Source organism: Pteronotus mesoamericanus, unplaced genomic scaffold (assembly GCF_021234165.1).
Source record: "Pteronotus mesoamericanus isolate MK-2021 breed Mesoamerican mustached bat unplaced genomic scaffold, CSHL_Meso_final contig_32, whole genome shotgun sequence".
Lineage (NCBI taxonomy): Eukaryota > Metazoa > Chordata > Mammalia > Chiroptera > Mormoopidae > Pteronotus > Pteronotus mesoamericanus.
In genome coordinates, this window is record NW_026555134.1 from 4233777 (window position 1) to 4252767 (window position 18991).

Here is an 18991-nt window from a genome sequence, read left to right on the forward strand (position 1 = left end):
AACAGATGGATAAGTGATATACTATCAGATTAACTACTAAACAATAATAAAAAAGAAAAGTACTCTTATTTTTCCTCCCAAATAATGGAATCAATTTTCTTGAAAATTATCCAGGATGATTATTATATTTTTATTTATAAAGTTAAAAAATTAATAATTTATTTATTAATTTAAAGTAAATTTCTTTTCTCTTGATTTAACTTTATCTAAGACATTTTCTCTCTCCAGAAAAATATACTACTTCCCATCACTTAAAAAAAACCCAAACCCCTCACTGTGTAGCTTGTAATAGTGGACGGCCACCATCCATGTCTCTGCTGCTGGTTCTGAGACGTGTTACAGAGCAGGGCCCTGAAATCCTCAACACGCCCTCCACAGTGAACTTCCCGGCCTCCTTCTTGACACAAAAGGAGAATCATACCGGCACTTTCTCAAGGTTAACTGAAAATGTGTTGCTGTCTTTTCACTAAGCATGAAGTCGTATTTTTGTTTTATTTAATTTTCAATGAGGATTTTTAACTTTTCATTACGACATATTCATCAGTACAGATGGCAAACGGTATGTACGACAGCCTCCTGGGTACAATATGCAAGTCCCAGCTGGAGTGTTTCCAGCAGGATGTAAACTGTGGTCCTGAAGCCTGTACTTTAAAAAACACATTACTTAGCACACTGCCAACAAATGTCAACACGAAAGTACAGTGCTGTAATGACTTCACTTGTAAAAGAAATGTACTGGTACAAGAGTTTTCCTAGGAAAAGTAAAACAGAATAAAACTATATAATTACAGCACAAAAATATTTAAGTATTCAATATTGAATGAAAAAGCTCATCTACCAAATGGAATTAAGATTCCTAATAAAAATTTTGCAGTATATTAAAATTTATGAGAATTCTTAAAATATACAACATGTACAGCAGCCAACATCCTGGAAAAGTTCATGTAGACAAATTCTATATTTAGTGACTTGAACCTTTTAGTAACTCTGCAGTTTCTTCAAACCTGAAAAATAATAAATAATACATTAAGTAAATAAATATCATAATGAGGCATAGGTTTTAAGTTGCTAAAATTATGCTTTTGAGCCTAAAATAATTTCAATATTTATCTTATTTTAGAGGTACAGTTACTGTTAATAAATTAAGTGTACCATAGTTAGAAGGGAGGAATAACAATTAGAGTCAATCAATAGTCTTTATTTCTTGGAGCCAAGTTATTTCAGTACTTCTCAAATTTCAAAAAATGTTATCGTTTTTAAAGTAGTAGGCTACCTGATAACTTAAAAATAATTTCATATTTCCTTTCAACTGCTCTTTAAATATAAGTATCATTCTTAGTATTAACTTACCAATACCTTTCTGAAAAACTCTAGCAATACTTTAACAATGCTTAAAATGTCTGCAAACCATACATCTACATATATTATATAATATTTTGATGTCAGTTATCAAAAATAGATAATCCTCTAGATTAACTATCAACCAAAAATATCTCTGCACTCTTTAATCCACAATTAATTATATTAACGATGTTTTACATCACTTGTTGGAAACCAAAACAGTGACTCATCTCACAAACACATAACTGTAGGTGGATTTATTATCCACTTGAGTCCTGAAGGAAATTCCACACCTGATCGAGAGACCTTTAAGGTTTGAAACACATATGCACATTCTATGTATACTGTAATCCAATACAATTCCCTATAGAGAAATGAATTTCTGTTGCCCCTTTCTGTTACTTACATTTTTTTCATCCTTTCCATTTTCTGGATTGTTGTTTCCTTTAATTTAAAAATCACAAATTTAGGCAATTTCTCAAAGTAACTCATCATCAAAAACAGATCGTGAACATATAATACACAGTCTAAAACATTGCATCAAGTACTGTTGACTTATTACAAAGAATTTTTATGAGAGATTAAGATTTACACAGTTTCACTACTTTTCTTGCCTAGGGGATCTAGAACTAAATCTAATGCTTGCTTGTTCTTCTGACCTTAGAAAGGAAATCCTCTAAGCAGTTGCAAGTTTTTCTTACCTCTGAAATATCTTTCAAACCACAGTAATTACCAGTTGAGGTTCTGGAGGTCGAATCTATTGATACTGAACTATAACCGGAGGACAGAGGAATACTTGCTTCCCTCTCTTTGCTTTTTCTCCCTGTGGAGAAATTAATTTTTAAGTTTTTTCTTTTCACAATGGAGTCAAATTTCTAAATATTTTATGTATATATGAAATAAAAATAAACATTTTAACACTTAATCTTTCCTAGTATAAACACAGATGAGTTTTTAATATTCTCCTAGGATAATGACTTACATATAAAGACTTAGATGTTAAAATTTGGCCAATGATTACAAAAGGCAATACTATCTTTATCATGATAGCCATCGATTATTTGAATAAATAGGCAAGCTAATTTATTTTTAAATGTGAACTACTAACTCATGGTAAATCTACCCACAACTGAATCAATTACAGAATATCACAGATGAGATATGCTCCTGTCAAATCAAGTAATTAACTGGCTTGAGGACCATTCGGCTGCAATGTCCCCCCGCCCCCCAAATTAAAAGAACACTTGTTTAAAGAGTTTTATTGTAAGCCTACACAACCTCAATTAGGGAACAAAGTATTATCACATGAGGACTGAAAACACCTAAAGATACTTTTACTTTCCTTTTACTTTCATCTCTCGTACGGCGTCTTTTGCCTGCTTTTCTGGCCTATTTGCTCCACGCCTCTGCTCACTCTTCAGCATGGCCTTGCCCAGCCCAGGCGCAACATCATTTGATGTTATTACCCTTGGTGTCCTAGTTCAAAATTTCCAAGGGAGGGAGACAAAATGATTTGGCTCAACACCTTTTGTGTTGGTGTTCCCGGGATTAGGTGTCTGCTCTTGATCCAATTGTTTGAGCTCAGGGGTCAAGATCACATGGCACACCTTTAAAGACTAGCTACATCCCATGCATTGAGCAGACTGTGGACTGTTTACAGGTTGCTGACAAATGCATTTTCTTCTTTTATATATATTACTTACATATGAAAAGATACTACTTAAGTTTAAATTAGAAACTTGGAGAACCATTTTTATTACCTTATAGCACTTAGTAATTAAAAGGGTAAAACATCTTTAACAGTTTGCAATTTTGTACACTAGAATTTATTAAACCACTATGTCATGTAAAATAGGTAAGCTGGCTTCTTTAGCAACCCTTGGCTTCAGCAGTCTGTAAGTTCAATGCTTTCTTTGTTCCTAGGAGCTTTGCAGTTTCTAAAATATAAGTCTTGGGAATATTAAAATTCCCAAATACCTATAAAAATTATTTTCCTAAACTCCTAACTATACCACTAATACTAATACCATAAGAACTTACCAGGTTTCAGAATATCCATATCACTACTAGAAGAATAGTCTTCATTCATCTCATTATATTCTATATATTCATCATTCTGGAATAATATAGTTTAGTATTTAGAACAAAATGAAAAGGAAAATGTTCTTATTTTATATTATTATTGCTAAGCATAAAATACACAGATGACATGACAAATGTTTAACTATTTTTAAGTATTTTACTTATGAAGCAATACATAAATATTCCTATCTTTAAAATGTGAAACCAGATAGTAACCTTCTGGAATCTACTAACTTTACTTTTTAGGAAGGAAAGATAGATTAGGATTAGAAACTGAAATCCTGAGTAAATCAAGAAACAATTTCTCAGATTTGGTAAGGCAATGGAAAATTTGGTAACTGTCTCTATAAAATTTACAAGTCGATTAAAGAAAATGAGTGAGAGAAGGAAGTTCTAATTTTAATTTTTCCTCTCCCGCCAACTTTTCTTCACCCTGTAAAACAAGCCATTCGTGCTATTATAGAATATAAAATAATTTCATGGCCACAACAGCAATAAAATAGGCTGTGTCTAAAAGGACTTCATCCCCACCACACATTTTCCCATTATCTTAATATTCTCTTTTTTAGCATTTCCAAAGGAATACACATCCAATAATAAATAAAAAGTTCACTGTACCTGAGATATTCTATAAATGTTAACAAAAGAAAATACCTTTTTGGACAAAAGCAGTTCTGTTTCAAGAAGAGTGACACGACTCAGTAGATTAGTCCAGGTTTTTTCATCTACCATCACTTTTCCTTTCATTTTTTCTTCCAAAGAGTCTAATCTACTCTCTATCAGAGCTAGTTTCTTAAGCTTTTCTTGGCATTCAGCAAGCATACTCTGCAGGGCAGTAATCTCAGGATTAACGACTACATCCTAAAATGATTAGAGAGGTTAGAAATGTCACACGTGCTGAAATTCCTTTAAAAGTTCACATATTCCCATGTCCATTGTGTTACTTCAATAGCTGAAGCGCAGCATCGCAGAGCGCACGGACTGCCGCCTATGGAGGCCGACCGCCTGGACGCTCACACCTGCTCGTCTGACGTGTGCGGCCTCCATGCTTCCAGGTCCTTATTAAAAAACAGTCCCTAGTTTGTACGGTTCTTGTGAGGATTACATGAATTAATTTTCATAAGGCTCTTTAGAACAGCACTGGGTAGTACAATAGAACTGTCTTGCAGCAACACCTAGCACAGAGCTAAGAGGAAATGACCAAGAAAAGAGAGCACACTAATACTGTTCAGTTTGCTATAAATAGGAAATAAGGCGAATGGCCGTCTGGTAGTTTTCATAAATACCAACTGTATACCGAGATGTATAGATGTCACAGGGCAGAAGACAGAAAAAGGAGTATTAGCAGAAGCAATGAAAGTTAGACACTCTAACAGGGTCTGTGGTGATACAGTAATAGAAAAGATACTCTAAGAGACAAGAGAAAAGGACACCAAAGGCCCAAAAATTAAAATGAAAAGGCAGTTAGTGTACCTATTTTTTCTATTCATCAATATAGGGAGGTGATAGAGAACCTTCTCTGTATTAAGAAGTATGTATCTCTACATCTCATGATACTGTAAATGCCTTGAAGAGAAGTACTATGTCTTATTCATCTCAGCATTACCCATAAAACTTAGTGTAGTACCCGAAATAGAAGTAGTAAGCAATATCTGTCAAGTTATATTCAGTGAGACTTTGCGATTCTTTAGTAATTATAACAAAGACAATGTGTCATGATTAATAATTCAAAAGACTAGAGATATTCCAAAGTCTAGATGCTGAAGTAATCATGTACCTCGAAGTAAGAAATATTGGCATCTGTCAAAGAAGTCCAAAATTCTTACCTGCTGCTCAGATTTGATTTCAGGGCCCTTATCTTCAGGAGCCTTTACTTCAGTATCCTTTATGTCACACACAGCAAACGCTTCAGTAACATCTGTTACTGTGCTTAATGTATCCTCAGGAATGTTAACACAGTCTTCATTATAGAGGTGACGGATCACTACAGCCTTTTTCTGCAGAAAGAAAAATGTCAGGGCTGCTTCAATGTCTCCCTCACACAATTATTTTAACCATACACACAGTAACATTGCAAAAAACATCTATTTTCCCTTTAACATTTATAAAAGCTTAAATACCACATATAATGAATATATCAAACACTAATTAAGCTATTAATATTTTATGTGTGATGATGAAATTGTGCTTATGATTTTTTAAAATATTTTTATAGATTAGAAAAAATGTTGAAATATCTCTTCAATGATGTCTGGGATTTGTTTCAAATTGTTTCAGATTTGGGGGAAAGGTGTTGGGAAACATGGTTATAATAAAGATGAAACAAATTAGCAAAGAGTTGCCAAAACTGAGAATGATTTTGCAAATATTTGTAATGTTCCATAAAAAAAATTATTTTAAAAATAATTTCATCATACAAAGGTTACCACATAATTCACATTAAGAAATGGCTCTGTGAATAAAACTCATTACAATTTTTAAAAATTTGTATTAAACCACAAAATACCAGACTTTCAGCTAACAGTTAAAACATAATAATTACAAAGGGAAAGTCCCGAGAGCAAGGATTAGGTGAAACTATGCATCTACAGAGGACTCATTCAGCCACAGGCGCTCAAAGCAGATAAGGGCAGGGAAGATATCATCAACCAAGATATTAAAACACTAACCAAAAACCACATTATAGGTTTGGGAACTACCAATCATTGGATGCTTCATATTCCTGATAGAGAGATATGAACACAGATAAATGAATCATCATAACTTATGACAAAAGGTATGCTTTTCATATGTTCCCGTGTTTTCGGAAGACTAAATACATAATTAGGAGTAAATGTTCATGAGCACATAATATAACCTTCCTAAATCATTGTATTCTCTCTGGGGAAAAAATGCAGAAATAGGAATTAAAAATATAAAGAGAAAGTTCAATTTTACATTTCTACCCTCCTCTTATAACTTTTGGAATAGTCTCCAGATGGCGTACGGTATGCATTGTTAAAAAATCCTTATAGTTTAATATTTAATTGGAATGTTTTATCAGCTGCTAGTTGCACAAGTGAACCTTGTGCACTGGATTAGTTAGGTAGGGAACTCTTAACACTCTGACATGCTGTCTGCCTCTTCCTACCTTTCCTGAAGTCATAAACCTGCCGGTGATGTCGGTGCCCACAGGCTCTGTGGGCGTCTTCTCGCTGCTTGAGGAAAGTTCTGGCTTAACAAAACTGATTTTCTTCCTTTGTTGTGATGGAGTCTAAAACAAAAAAAAAAAGTATTAAGATGTAAAAAATTTTGTGTGAAAGCATGATGTATATTTAAATTCTATTATCATGTCAACTTTTGAATATGAAATATGACTGTCAAACAAGGAGAGTCTATGAAACTACATGTGTTTTTGAGAACTAGGAAGTGATGAAAATGTCCTGTTTGAATTGTTAGTTTAGGACTAGTAGCTCCAAGTTACAAACGTGTAAATACAGTGACTAGTGTTTAAAGCAAACACTAGATATTATAAAGTTACACAAATCTGTGAATAATGCAGTAATTATACTATGTGTTAATTTCCTATCTAGAGAATTTGATTTTATACATTAAACTACTGGCCACTGAGCATAAGTTAAAATCTATTATGAAAATTACCTTCTCAAGACTACTCAGCTCCTTGTGCTTTTTCATCACACAATTCAAAATATCACAAATAATTTGGATTTTCCATTCTGCAAATCCACATTGGAGAAACTGCTTTTTCGTCAAGATTGGTTTATAATTAAATTGATCACGAAGAAGCTGTAAAGGGACCAACAAGAAACTGGGAACAATTTCTTTCAAAAATCGAAGTAATAAATGGTCACCTGGTTAGGAGAGATAACTAGGTAGAAATAGGTAATAGGGATGAACCAACGAACAGATGGCCGCCCTGAGAGATGGAAAAATAGAGCCAATGATCAAAAAGCTCAAATATCCTCATAGGCATAAGAATACTCCTTAGCTCACTACAGAATAAAAAATACCATACCAGACATATCAGAAAATCATAGTTCTATTTGTTTATAATTCTTCCACCAAATGACTTTTTTTAGACAAGTCAGTAAGTTCTCTGAGTTTTAATTTCTCATTTGTAAAATGAGAATAATAGATGAGACTACTAATTTTTTTAAACCTACTCTTGAACCCTGGGATTTCTCAGAATTATCTCTTAGCTTTCCATAGAAGTTTTCTGGGTGAAAGGCAAAGAACAGGAAGATTAAGCAGAGACCCTACACATAAAATCTCCCATTGCATAAAATGCAACTCACTACTTAAAAAAAAAAGATTTGATTTGATAAATGAGTTTTACCATTTTTTAAAAAGTTTAAGAAAACTAGAGTACTTGAGTAAAAATTAATGATAATAAGTAGAGTTTTAAAGGAATCAAATATGAGATTAAGTTCGGTGTACGTAATACAAGGGGAAATACTAGGATAGATGTAAGACATGGTCCCAGATCACAACAAATACAGAATCTCCGTAAACGCTGTAGTTCATTCTTACAAACTAAATTAACTTATAGTTCTCTGAGAACTGAAAGTTAACCACACTAAATGTGGTTAGATTATTCAATAAAACCACATTTCTCTCTAACTTTTGCCAGCATACCAAATTTTACTAAAATTTGATATAAAAAAGGGCAAATGACCACCAATGATAAGTAACATTTATTATAAGTAACAGCTGTAACATTTAATAAAGTATGAAACAAAGCAATCTTAAGTTATATCTTCATGGCAAGAAACACTGCATTGAATTGAGGTAAATACATATGAAAATGTTCTGCCAACTACACATGCTGCATATATATTTAAGAAGTTATTATAAACCTTTAATCTTTTAAAAAAATCAATGACTTCTAAAACAGTTATTGTTTCATAAACTTAAAAATACCTTATAGACAGTATCTATAAAGCGCAAGTCATTCTTTGCTAAGAGCTCTACATTGGATTCCATCAGAAGTTCTGCTACATGAGATGAATATGAGGTAAGGGAATAGCTGATGATGGGCAAAGATGCTGCTGTCTCTCCCTTTATCAAACTGTTGGGGGAAAGAAAAATATTTTTAATGAGTATAATTCCACAAAGTTCGGTAATCAGGGAAATACACAAGAAATACTGTCAATCATTTATAACAACGCTAGAGCCATAATAATTAAGTGATGCACAAGACCCTTTAGATTCTATCCCCTCTGCGGAATCAGTCTAGCCAAATTACTATGAAATTCTATTATTCATTTGTTCAAACACTTATGATAGCTCTTTAGTACCAAGAGAAAATCTAGTACATTTTCCCTTAATAAAACAAATGTACCATCTTACACTGTTCAAGTATACTTTACACTCTTGCAAACACTCATATGCTTTTTACCACAAACTGCAAAGGTAAAATACTATGAATTCTAAGTTATAGATGAGGGAAACATAATTGGGATACTGTAACTAGGCTGATCAGTATCTTCCAACTCTATCAGGCTCCTTTGAAATCTGTACTTATTTTAGATTATGCTAATTTCTCCAGTCTAGAAAGGTATCTCACTTTTCTCTGCCTTATTCATTCCTCATATATCATTTCTGAGACCTCAGGTTTTTCATGAAGCCCTCCTCAACATTCTGATCCATATTTATCTCTTCCAGAATGACTCTCAGGCTATTGAGTATCTGATGCTTCATGATCTGTCTTGTACTGTTTTCTAAGTGTCTACACATACGAATCTTATTTTCTCCATGGGAAGTACCTTCAGATTCTCCCAGAACAAAGCACTGGAGAGGTTCGTTCAATTAGCCAGTTATATTTGTTCAATTGAAGTTACAATGCACACAAAACATTTTTTCCCCACAAAATTCAATATGTACACAAATCTTCCTAGTCCCACTCCATTTTTTAAAAATAAGGCAGAGAACAAGTATATGATGATAGCATTACAATTTGTTTTTCAGGACAAATATAAATCATTTCTCTTATGTTAATTGGTACAATAATATTTTACTTAATGAGAAAATTGCTCTGGTAATCCTGTCTATCTGTAAGACAGTTTTAAAAATGAAAAAAAAAACACCCCAAACTTCTGATCAGCAAAATCTGTCCCATTTTATGCCCATTATGAATAGAAGACAGCAAGGTCTGCATATAACATTTCATATGAAACCTCAAAAATCTTGGTCATCTCATTTCTACAGACTTTGATAAGAAAGATTAAGAAAAACAGGTATTATAAACTGGCACACTAAGACAAAAAACAGATCACAAAAAAAATTTGAAAATGGAAAAAAGTAGAAAGAATCAACATGTGTGTGTATGGGGCTGTGTGTGCATGTGAGGCAGCAACTAGAAGCGGCAGCAGCAAACAGCATTACCTGTCTCAATAGACCTCGCAGCTATCACTATGTTATGAAACAATCTAAAAATTATTGATCTTGATATGATCATGTGGTTTTTATCTTTTATTTTGTTTATGTAGTGAATCACATTTACTGATTTGTGAATACTGTACAAACCTTGCACTCCCAGAATAAATCCCACATGAACATGGTGTATGATCTTTTGATGCACTGCTGTATTCAGTGTGCTAACATTTTGTTGAGGATTTTAGCATCTGTGTTCATCAGGAATATTGGCCTATGATTTCCTTTCTTTGTGGTGTCTTTATTTGGTTTTGAAATTAGGATAATGCTGGCCTTATAAAATGCATTTGTGAGCCTTCCCTACTCCTGAATTTTATGAAATAGTTTGAGAAGGAGGAGTGTTCTCAGAACGCTTGATAAAATTCACCTGTGAAACCATCCGATTCAGGGCTTTTGTTTTTTGGGAGTTTTTTTTTTATTATTTCTGTTTCAATTTCACTAGGTATAATCTGTCTATTCAGATTCTCTGATTCTTACTGATTTAGTTTTAGAAGATTGTATGTTTTCTAAGAATTTATCCATTTCATCCAGGTTGTCCAGTTTTTTGGCATATAGTTGTTCACAATATTTTCTTACAATCCTTTGTGTTTCCTTGGCATCAGTTATTGTTTCTCCTCTTTCACTTCTGATTTTATTTATTTGGGATCTTTCTCTTCTTTTTTTTTCATGATGAGTCTGGTTAAAGCTTTGTCAATCTTGTTTATCTGGTCAAAGAACTAGCTCTCTATAGATTCAGAAAAGCCTTTGATAAAATCTAGCACCCATTTATCATAAAAACTCTCAGGAAAGTGGGAATAGAGGGAACATACCTAAACAGTTAAAGTCATATATGACAAACCTACTGATAGCATCATACTCAAGGGGCAAAAACTACAAGCATTCTCCCTTAAGACAAGGAGAAAGACAGGGATGTCTGCTTTCACCTCTCTTATTCAACATAATAATTGGAAGTCCTAGCCACAGCAATCAGACAAGAAGAAGAAATAAAAGGCATCCAAACTGGAAAGGAAGTAGTAAAACTGTCCTTAGTTGCAGATGACGTGATACTGCACACAGAGAACCCCAAAGATTCCACCAAGAAACTACCAGAACTGATAAACAAACTCAACAAAGTAGCAGGATACAAAATTAATATCCAGAAATCAGTTGCATGCCAATAACAAAGTAACAGAAAGGGAAATTAAGAAAATAATCACATTCACAATTGCTTCAAAAAGAATAAAATACCTAGGAATAAACCTAACCAAGAATGTAAAAGACCTGTACTTGGAAAATTATAAGACACTGAAGAAAGAAATTGAAGAAAACACAAATAAATGTAAGCACATACCATGTTCATGGATAGGAAGAATTAACATCATTAAAATCAACAGCAATCCTGAGAAAGAAGAACAAAGCTGGAGGAATCAGGCTACTTAATACCAAACTATACAGTATAGCCATAGTAATCAAAACAGCATGGTACTGGCATAAAAACAGACACATAGATCAGTGGAATGGAATAGAGAGCCCAGAAATAAACCCACACCTTCACAGTCAATTAATATTTGACAGAGGAAACAAGCCATACAATGGGCTAAAAGTAGTCTATTCAATAAAGTGATGGAAACACTGGGCAGATAATGTGCAGAAAAATGAAAGTAGACCACCTTCTTAGACTACATACAAGAATAAATTCAAAATGGATCAAAGGCCTAAATGTTAGATCTGAAACCATAAAAATCCTAGAAGAAAACATAGGCAGCAAAATCCTGGACATTGCTAGTAGCAATTATTTTTTTGTCAGATATATCTCCCTAGGCAAGGGAAACAAAAGAAAAAATAAACAAATGGGACTACATCAAACTAAAAAGTTTTTGCATAACAAAGGAAATCATCAACAAAATAAAAAGACAACCCACAGAATGGGAGAACATTTTTGCGGATACATCTGGTAAGGGGCTAATGTCCAAAATTTATAAAGTACTTACAAAATTCAACACCAGGAAAACAAACAAACAAAAAAACCCAACTAAAAAAATGGGCAAAGGACCTGAATAAACACTTCTCCAAAAAGGACATACAGCCCTGTATGGAGTGGCTCAGTGAATTGAGCACTGGCCTGCGAACCAAAAGGTCTCAGGGTTCAATTCCCAGTCAGGGCACATGCCTGGGTTGCAGGCCAGGTCCCCAGTTGGGGCCACATGAGAGGCAACCACACACTGATATTTCTCTCCCTCTCCTTCTCCCTCTCATCCCCTCTCTCTAAAAATAAATAAATAAAATCTTTAAAAAAATTAAAAAAAACAAACAAAACAAAAAGGACATACAGATGGCCCATAGACATATGAAAAGATGCTCAATGTCAGTAATTATCAGAGAAATGCAAATTAAAACCACAATGAGATACTGTCTCACACCTGTGGGAATGGCTATCATCAATAAATCACCAAAAAATTGCTGGCGAGGATGTGCAGAAAGGGAAACACTCTCACACTGTCGGTGGGAATGCAGATTGATGCAATCTCTGTGGAAAGCAATATGGAGATACCTCAAAAAGTTAAAACTGGAACTGCCTTTTGACCCAGCAATCCCACTGCTGGGATTATATCCAAAGGAACCCAAAACACTAATCGAAAGAATATAAACACCCCTATGTTCATTGCAGTGTTATTTGCAATCACTAAGATTTGGAAGCAGCCCAAGTGTCTATCAGTAGATGAGTGGCTAAAACAACTATGGGACATTTACACATTGGAATACTATTCAACCATAAAAAAAGGAGAAAATTTTACCCTTTGAGACTATATAGATGGACCAGGAGAACATTATCCTAAGTGAAATAAGCCAATCAGAGAAAGACAAATGCCATATGATTTCACTCACCTGCGGAATCTAATGGACAAACCGCACTAACAGGGAAAATGGGGCAGACTCACAGATGGAGAGCAAGGTAACAGCTAAGGGGGAGGGGAGGGGAGGGGGTGGAGGGACTGAGCAACAAGGAAAAAGGACTCATGGGTGCAGACAACAGTGTGGTGATCCTGTGGGGAGGGAGTATAAGGGGACTAAACGGTAATGGAAAAAATAAAATAAAGCTTTAAAAAGTAAAAAAATCAATTTTCTAAAAAAATAAAAACAAAAATTATTGCTCTTAATGACACTCGGGTCAATAAGAAAATCAAAAGTTTAAACAGTGTACTCAGAAGAAAGAAAAATAATTGGTATCTTTTAGAATTATCCCTACACAAAATGTCCTTTAAAATGTTGATGGATAAGGTGGTAAGAAAAAAACCTGGCTACTCAAACTGGTTAAGTCCTGCAAGACTCGACAGTAGAGTTCCCTGTTTTGAGGAACCAGTCTTTCCTCAAAAGGCGTTCCATAGTATGCTTCCAGGGCACGTACCGACTGGTATATAATGTCTATAGTAATAGCCACTAGAACTCAATTTTCTCCTTGATCTCCTCACTGTCCTTTCATTTGCATCATCTCTTGGTGTTAACTCTCCCTAGAATACCATCAGAACATCCATTTTGATATATAAAGCCCATATATAAACTCCAGAATTCTACTTAGATGGTTTAACCAAGACTCACTCTACCACTTGAACATCTACCTTATCTGGACTTGTCCCTTCACACTCATTGAATTAATGTCTACTTAGCTTCTAACATGTGCCAGGCATCGTTCTATTCTAGACGTGTGGACACTATAGTGAACAAAACTAAGTACTAGGCATCAGCTTACTTCCTAGAGGGGAGAATATTTAATCAATGACTAATCCCAGGTAAGAAGAAAAAACCATTAGGAAACAGAGACTGACAGGAATACCATATTACATTGGCACGAATATAGAAGAAATGTGTGTTGCTACATTCTACAAAAGCAAGTAAGTCACATTTGGAAAACAGAAACTAAAGTGAAATATTCAAAGTGAAGTCTGTTATATGAGTTAGCTTAACAATCTTCAGGCAAGGTATAAACCACCATAAGAAATCTATTAAGTAAATCTTCCAAATCCTAAAGAAATACTGTCCAACTGAATGTGAGAAGATGGTAAGTTATGTAACCAGTGAATTCACTATATTTCTATGAGGTTAAAAATTGTACACTGATGTATATTATGCTGTTACTTCTAAAAGACATTTTAAATCTCTAGAGTTGGACTTTTTATAAAATCAGTGTTTATTTAGAAATGACCCCCATGTCAAATATTGTATCAAATCATTACCGCAAAGACTACAAATTAAGTTTTATATTACAGCTTACCCTACACAATCCACCTCATGAGGATAATTTAGCAAACGAAGCACTTGCTCTAGGTTCCGTAAGCTTCTCTTTAAGTCACCTGTTGCCATTATTTAACATTATATTCAGCTCCAGCTTTTGAAATAATCTACTATTTCACCTAAAAATAAAAATCCATAAAACACTGGTTAAGTCTGAATATTTTTGAAGCTTCTCTATTCTATTTTGTCATATCTCCTATGGACACTTACCATATTTATCGTATCTTGGTTATTTCTTCCCTAATTATCTTCCCTATTGATCTAGTACTGCCTTATAAGGTGTGCTTTTTCCAATATTTTTTCCTTATAAAAAAAGTCTGCCTTATGTTCATGTTCTTACAATGTGTCTCATATATTATACTCTCCCAGATAGTTTATTTTGAACAACAAAGTACCATTTAGGAAGACACATTAACCCCAAATAATCTCCATCAGTGACTATTTTGGATGCTTATAAAGGCTACATCAAAAAAAAAATCAGCAAAAAATGAAGACAGAAATTTAGCACAGATTTAGTCATTATTCTCAGGGCTCTGACCTCACACAGTTTCCAATAAGATCTTTTGCTTAAAAAAAAAATGATTAAAAACCATGTATACTAACCAAAACAAACAGAACTAGAGGGATTCTATATGACAGAAGAGGTATCAACAAAATTTTGGAAGATTAAGAGCAGAAGAATGAGTGATAACCAACCTAGCATAGCAGAGGCAGGCCAGTTCCACCTGTCTATTTAGGAGGAAACCAGCAGCAGCAAGACAGGGTCAGAAACAAGGGGCCCCTTACAGTTCTGTGAGGAGTGAGGCCAGGGGGTGCTAAATAGGATGCGTATTAGAAAGTTCATACAAAGAGCTGCTAAATCCTGGATTTTTTACTTTCCCTCCTTGCTAAGCTGAACAACTACCTGCCTGCTTCTCTAGGTTTAGTTTATAAAGTTGTTTTCCATATATAAATGAGTTAACTCTTATACTTTTATACATACATCCTGGAACTGAACAATTAAGCAAATGGATGGCTGAAGAGTAGGAACCACGTGTCATGGCTGGAGTGAGAATTTATAGATAAGGCAAGGGAGGAGACTAGGATAAGCCATGTTCAGTGGATCAGTTAGAGACATCAGTATGAATTCATGTTTAGCTTAATATAGATAGAGATAGTTTCATACTGAAATATTTATAGATGTGTGGATATAGACAGCTTAGTACATACACATATATTTCCTTTCTCTGACAGCTGAAAGTGACTAAAAGGCATCGACACCCCAGTAGCAAAGAGCACACATGGCATCCAGATCTTGTGTGTAATGCTATTCTCCTATAAAAGGAACCAGCAGTCCCTGGAGAAACGGCTAATTCTAGGACTGGGGCAGGAAATATGCAAGATGAACTATTATGTAGGTCCAGAAAGTACACACAAAACAAACAAACCAATCCAACACTGATGGGGGTATGTCAAAAGGACACAGGAACCAAATGAAATAGCTCCTAATGGTCAAAGCTAAAAGAATTTGAACAGAATTAATACAATAGTATCAAGTTGTTATTCAAACTATAAAACAAGGCAAAAAAAATTAGTATAATTAAATACATTAACAAATAAAGAAAAAAATCATATAATTATTTCACTGCATGCAGAATAAGCATTTGATAAAATTCAACACTCATTCATTATATAACTTTTAGGGCATTAGCAGTAGAAGGGAACTTCCTGCACTTGATAAAGGTATCTACAAAAATCTCTTGCAAACATCATATTTAATATTAAGTGAAATATTAAACACTTTCTTCCTGAGATTGGGAATGAGGCACGCTTACCAAGTCTCGTCATTTCTATTCAACATTGTACTAGAGGTGGTAGATAGTACAAAAGTGCAAGAAAAGGAAATAAAAGGGGTAAAGACTAAAATGGAAGAAATAAAAATGTCATTAATCACAGAAAACATAATTGTATATAAAAAAATCAAAAGTGAATTTCACATGGTTGCTAGATAGAAAGCCAATATACAAAAATCAATTGTATTTCCCTGTATTCTCCAAATAATTATAAAATGTTTAAAAATTATATATGTATAAACAATTTACTATAGTCTCAATAAATAATCATAAACATATGAATAGATTTAGAAAAGATGTGTTAAGACTTCAATAAAAACCCCATACAAGTTTACTGAGCCACATTAAAGTAGCCCTAAATAGAAGAGGTATGCCCCTTGGTCTACGACTGGAAGACTCAATATGTTGATTCATACATTCAATGTATTCCCTCCTGACTTCCTCCCCAAAATCCCTGCAGTTTTTCTTAGGTGGAAATTGACAAGTTGTGTCTAAAATTTATATAAAAATGCAAAAGATAAAGAAAAACTATCAAGATCAAAATTGGAGGACTTAACCACTGGATATTAAGATTCAGTATACAGTTAAATCTGGAATTAGTGAGAAGATGTACAAATAGAACAATGGAACAGAATAGAGTCCAGAAAGAGACCATGCATATATTGACACTAGATTTATGACAGACTTGATGTTGAGTAGCCCTGGAGAAAGGATGGTCTTTTTCCATAAATGGTACTTTGTCAATTGAGTATCCAGATGGAATAAATAAATCTTGAACCTCTGATGTAAACGGTACCTCACATTCTTCACAAAATTAATTTCAGGTTTGTTGAAAATCTAAATGTAAAATATAAGACAACAGGTTTTCTGGAGATCACATAAGAGAATAGTCTTTATGAGCTTCAGGTACAGAAAGATTTCTTATAACTGGTAAAATGAAACACACTAAAATTAGTAACTTCTGTTCAGCAAAAGACACCTTTAAGAGTGAAAAGATAAATCATTGATGGAAAAGGATGCTGTCATATATATAACCATCAAAAATATTTATATCTAGGGTACACAGAGAAATTCCTACGAAGAAACAAGAAAAAGAAAGATAACCAAAGTGCGGGAAAGAGGCCTGAACAGGAATTTTGCAGAAGAGTAAACATATAAAAAGATACTCAATCCCAGTAATTATTAGGCAATTACAAAGTAAATAAAAATGAGAGGTTTTAGAAGATCTGAAACTCAGACTGCTGTGAAAAGGTAAATTAGTATGGTTACTTTGGGAAATTTATTGGCGATATCTACTAAAGCTGACATACACAGGGCCTATGAGACAGAAACATGACTCCAAAGAATATACGTAACAGAATAATGTGTTTATGTTTGTGTGCACCAAAAGACATGCAAAATGGCTGACATTTTAAATAAAATGATTCATTTTTTAAAATCCCAAAGAAAAGAATACCATGGAATTATATTTTTAAATGATCTTTCTATTGCATGTAGCAGGGCTTTTTGTTAAATTCTCAAAAAAGGTTATTCCCTAGGAGGTTTATAAAATAAACAGATTTAAAAAAAAATAGTCAACCTTTGCAAGAAGGAGATAAAAGATATAGCTATTTAAACTGTAAGTCTAGTTAACTAGTAAGGCAAAGCTCAATAATATACTTAAAAATATCTATTTGTAAGTGTTCATGGACACTTTATAGAAGACAAATAATATAAAACAATACCTTGAGTAATGAATCCTCTGGGAATGTAGCTCCTTTAAAGTGAAGTCATGACATTAAAAACAAAACAAAACAATTCATAAATCTGGTGAAATAGAGTTAGGATGATCTTTCCTCCCAGTCAACCTTCCAGCAGTTGCCCAGGATAGAAGTCATCTCCTTACACATCTTCTATCTGTACCTAACTAGAGATAATAAGGCTAACCATGTGCAAAATCCTAAATTTCGCAAGATCTCTAGTTGAAGCCCCTAGCCACCCTAGGGGCTTCTGAACCCTTTCTCCATTTTAGCAACACAGTATCTTCCTGATCCAAGTTTCCTCTCCTTGATCAATGCAAAGAACAGGTTATTGGACATATTTTTATATACTCGTGCATGCATTTCAGTAACTATTTTTCAGCCAATAAATTACTTCAACCAAATATTTACATTTTTAGGCAAAGGAAATTTTAGGTTCTGTCAAATGGGAGATAGATAACTAGAAAAAAAGAAGTAATCCTGAAATCACATTATGAAAAATACTGGCCAAAAAGGCCAATCTTATTTAACATCATTAGGACGACTGGGGGACAGAGAGATGGACCATGGAAGCAGTGAGAACAATGAGTTCCCATGACCAGCCTTTACTTTCCAAGAAAAGATGAGGTGGGAACTAATCCAGCTGTAATTACAAAAAATATATATTCTTAAGTATTGTCATTGGCCAATATAGTAGGTCTGAGCTTGATTTAAGTGTCAGACTTATCTATCTTAATACAATTCTTCTAGGGGCACCTTTTCCCCTAAGACATTCTATAACTTTAATATAAATTATATTCCTTCCCATAAACTTTAATATTCCAAATATATATCCCATCTTTCCAATACATGTAATTTTGTTTTATTTAACACTCTATGGTATCTTTCCATCTTTGCTTTCTCTGAAGTGCTGGAACATATATCAATGTCTCATTATTTCTACCTCTGGTAATGGAAATTCTGAGAACAAAGTATGTTCCTGGAACACATCCTCTTCAGTACCAGCAGAATAAATATTTTGAAGAAGGGTAAGATACAAGTACAGCTTGGATCTGTAGGTGAAGGAGATAAGTGATAAAACAAGATAGAAAAAAAATAAAGGGATACAAAATGTGAATATTATAGAAAAATTAGGTACTGCTCTACAGTTCCATGAAAGGCTTTGCTATTGTAAAATTAAAAAATTAAGATATTAAAAGAATTAATAATCTATGGCTTATGCAAAATAAGTTATAACTTTAAGAAAATATTAATATTTATACTTTATAACCTATATCAAAGGAAATTTAAAGGAGA

General features: G+C 33.8%; 1 protein-coding gene across 1 annotated transcript; it reads right to left on the minus strand.

Annotated features, from left to right (window-relative positions):
• Positions 1 to 248: 248 nt before the first annotated feature.
• On the minus strand, positions 249 to 18677 carry CEP44 (centrosomal protein 44). Its single transcript, XM_054575939.1, has 12 exons — positions 18639 to 18677; positions 17681 to 17712; positions 14105 to 14243; positions 8344 to 8491; positions 7063 to 7209; positions 6554 to 6676; positions 5250 to 5420; positions 4078 to 4284; positions 3382 to 3457; positions 2043 to 2164; positions 1748 to 1785; positions 249 to 1004 (listed from the first exon to the last, which is right to left on the minus strand). The coding sequence occupies exons 3-12, from the start codon at positions 14191 to 14193 to the stop codon at positions 962 to 964; spliced, it is 1164 nt and encodes a 387-aa protein (XP_054431914.1). The 5' UTR covers positions 14194 to 14243; positions 17681 to 17712; positions 18639 to 18677; the 3' UTR covers positions 249 to 961.
• Between the last annotated feature and the right edge of the window lie 314 nt (positions 18678 to 18991).

Excerpts from the sequence above, each read along its gene's own strand:
- CEP44 (XM_054575939.1), bottom strand. The coding sequence starts at position 14,193 with ATGGCAACAGGTGACTTAAAGAGAAGCTTACGGAACCTAGAGCAAGTG. Across the intron at positions 4,285-5,249 it reads AAATCAAATCTGAGCAGCAG|GATGTAGTCGTTAATCCTGA; the intron begins GTAAGAATTTTG and ends TAATCATTTTAG. Across the intron at positions 3,458-4,077 it reads AACTGCTTTTGTCCAAAAAG|AATGATGAATATATAGAATA; the intron begins GTATTTTCTTTT and ends ATATTATTCCAG.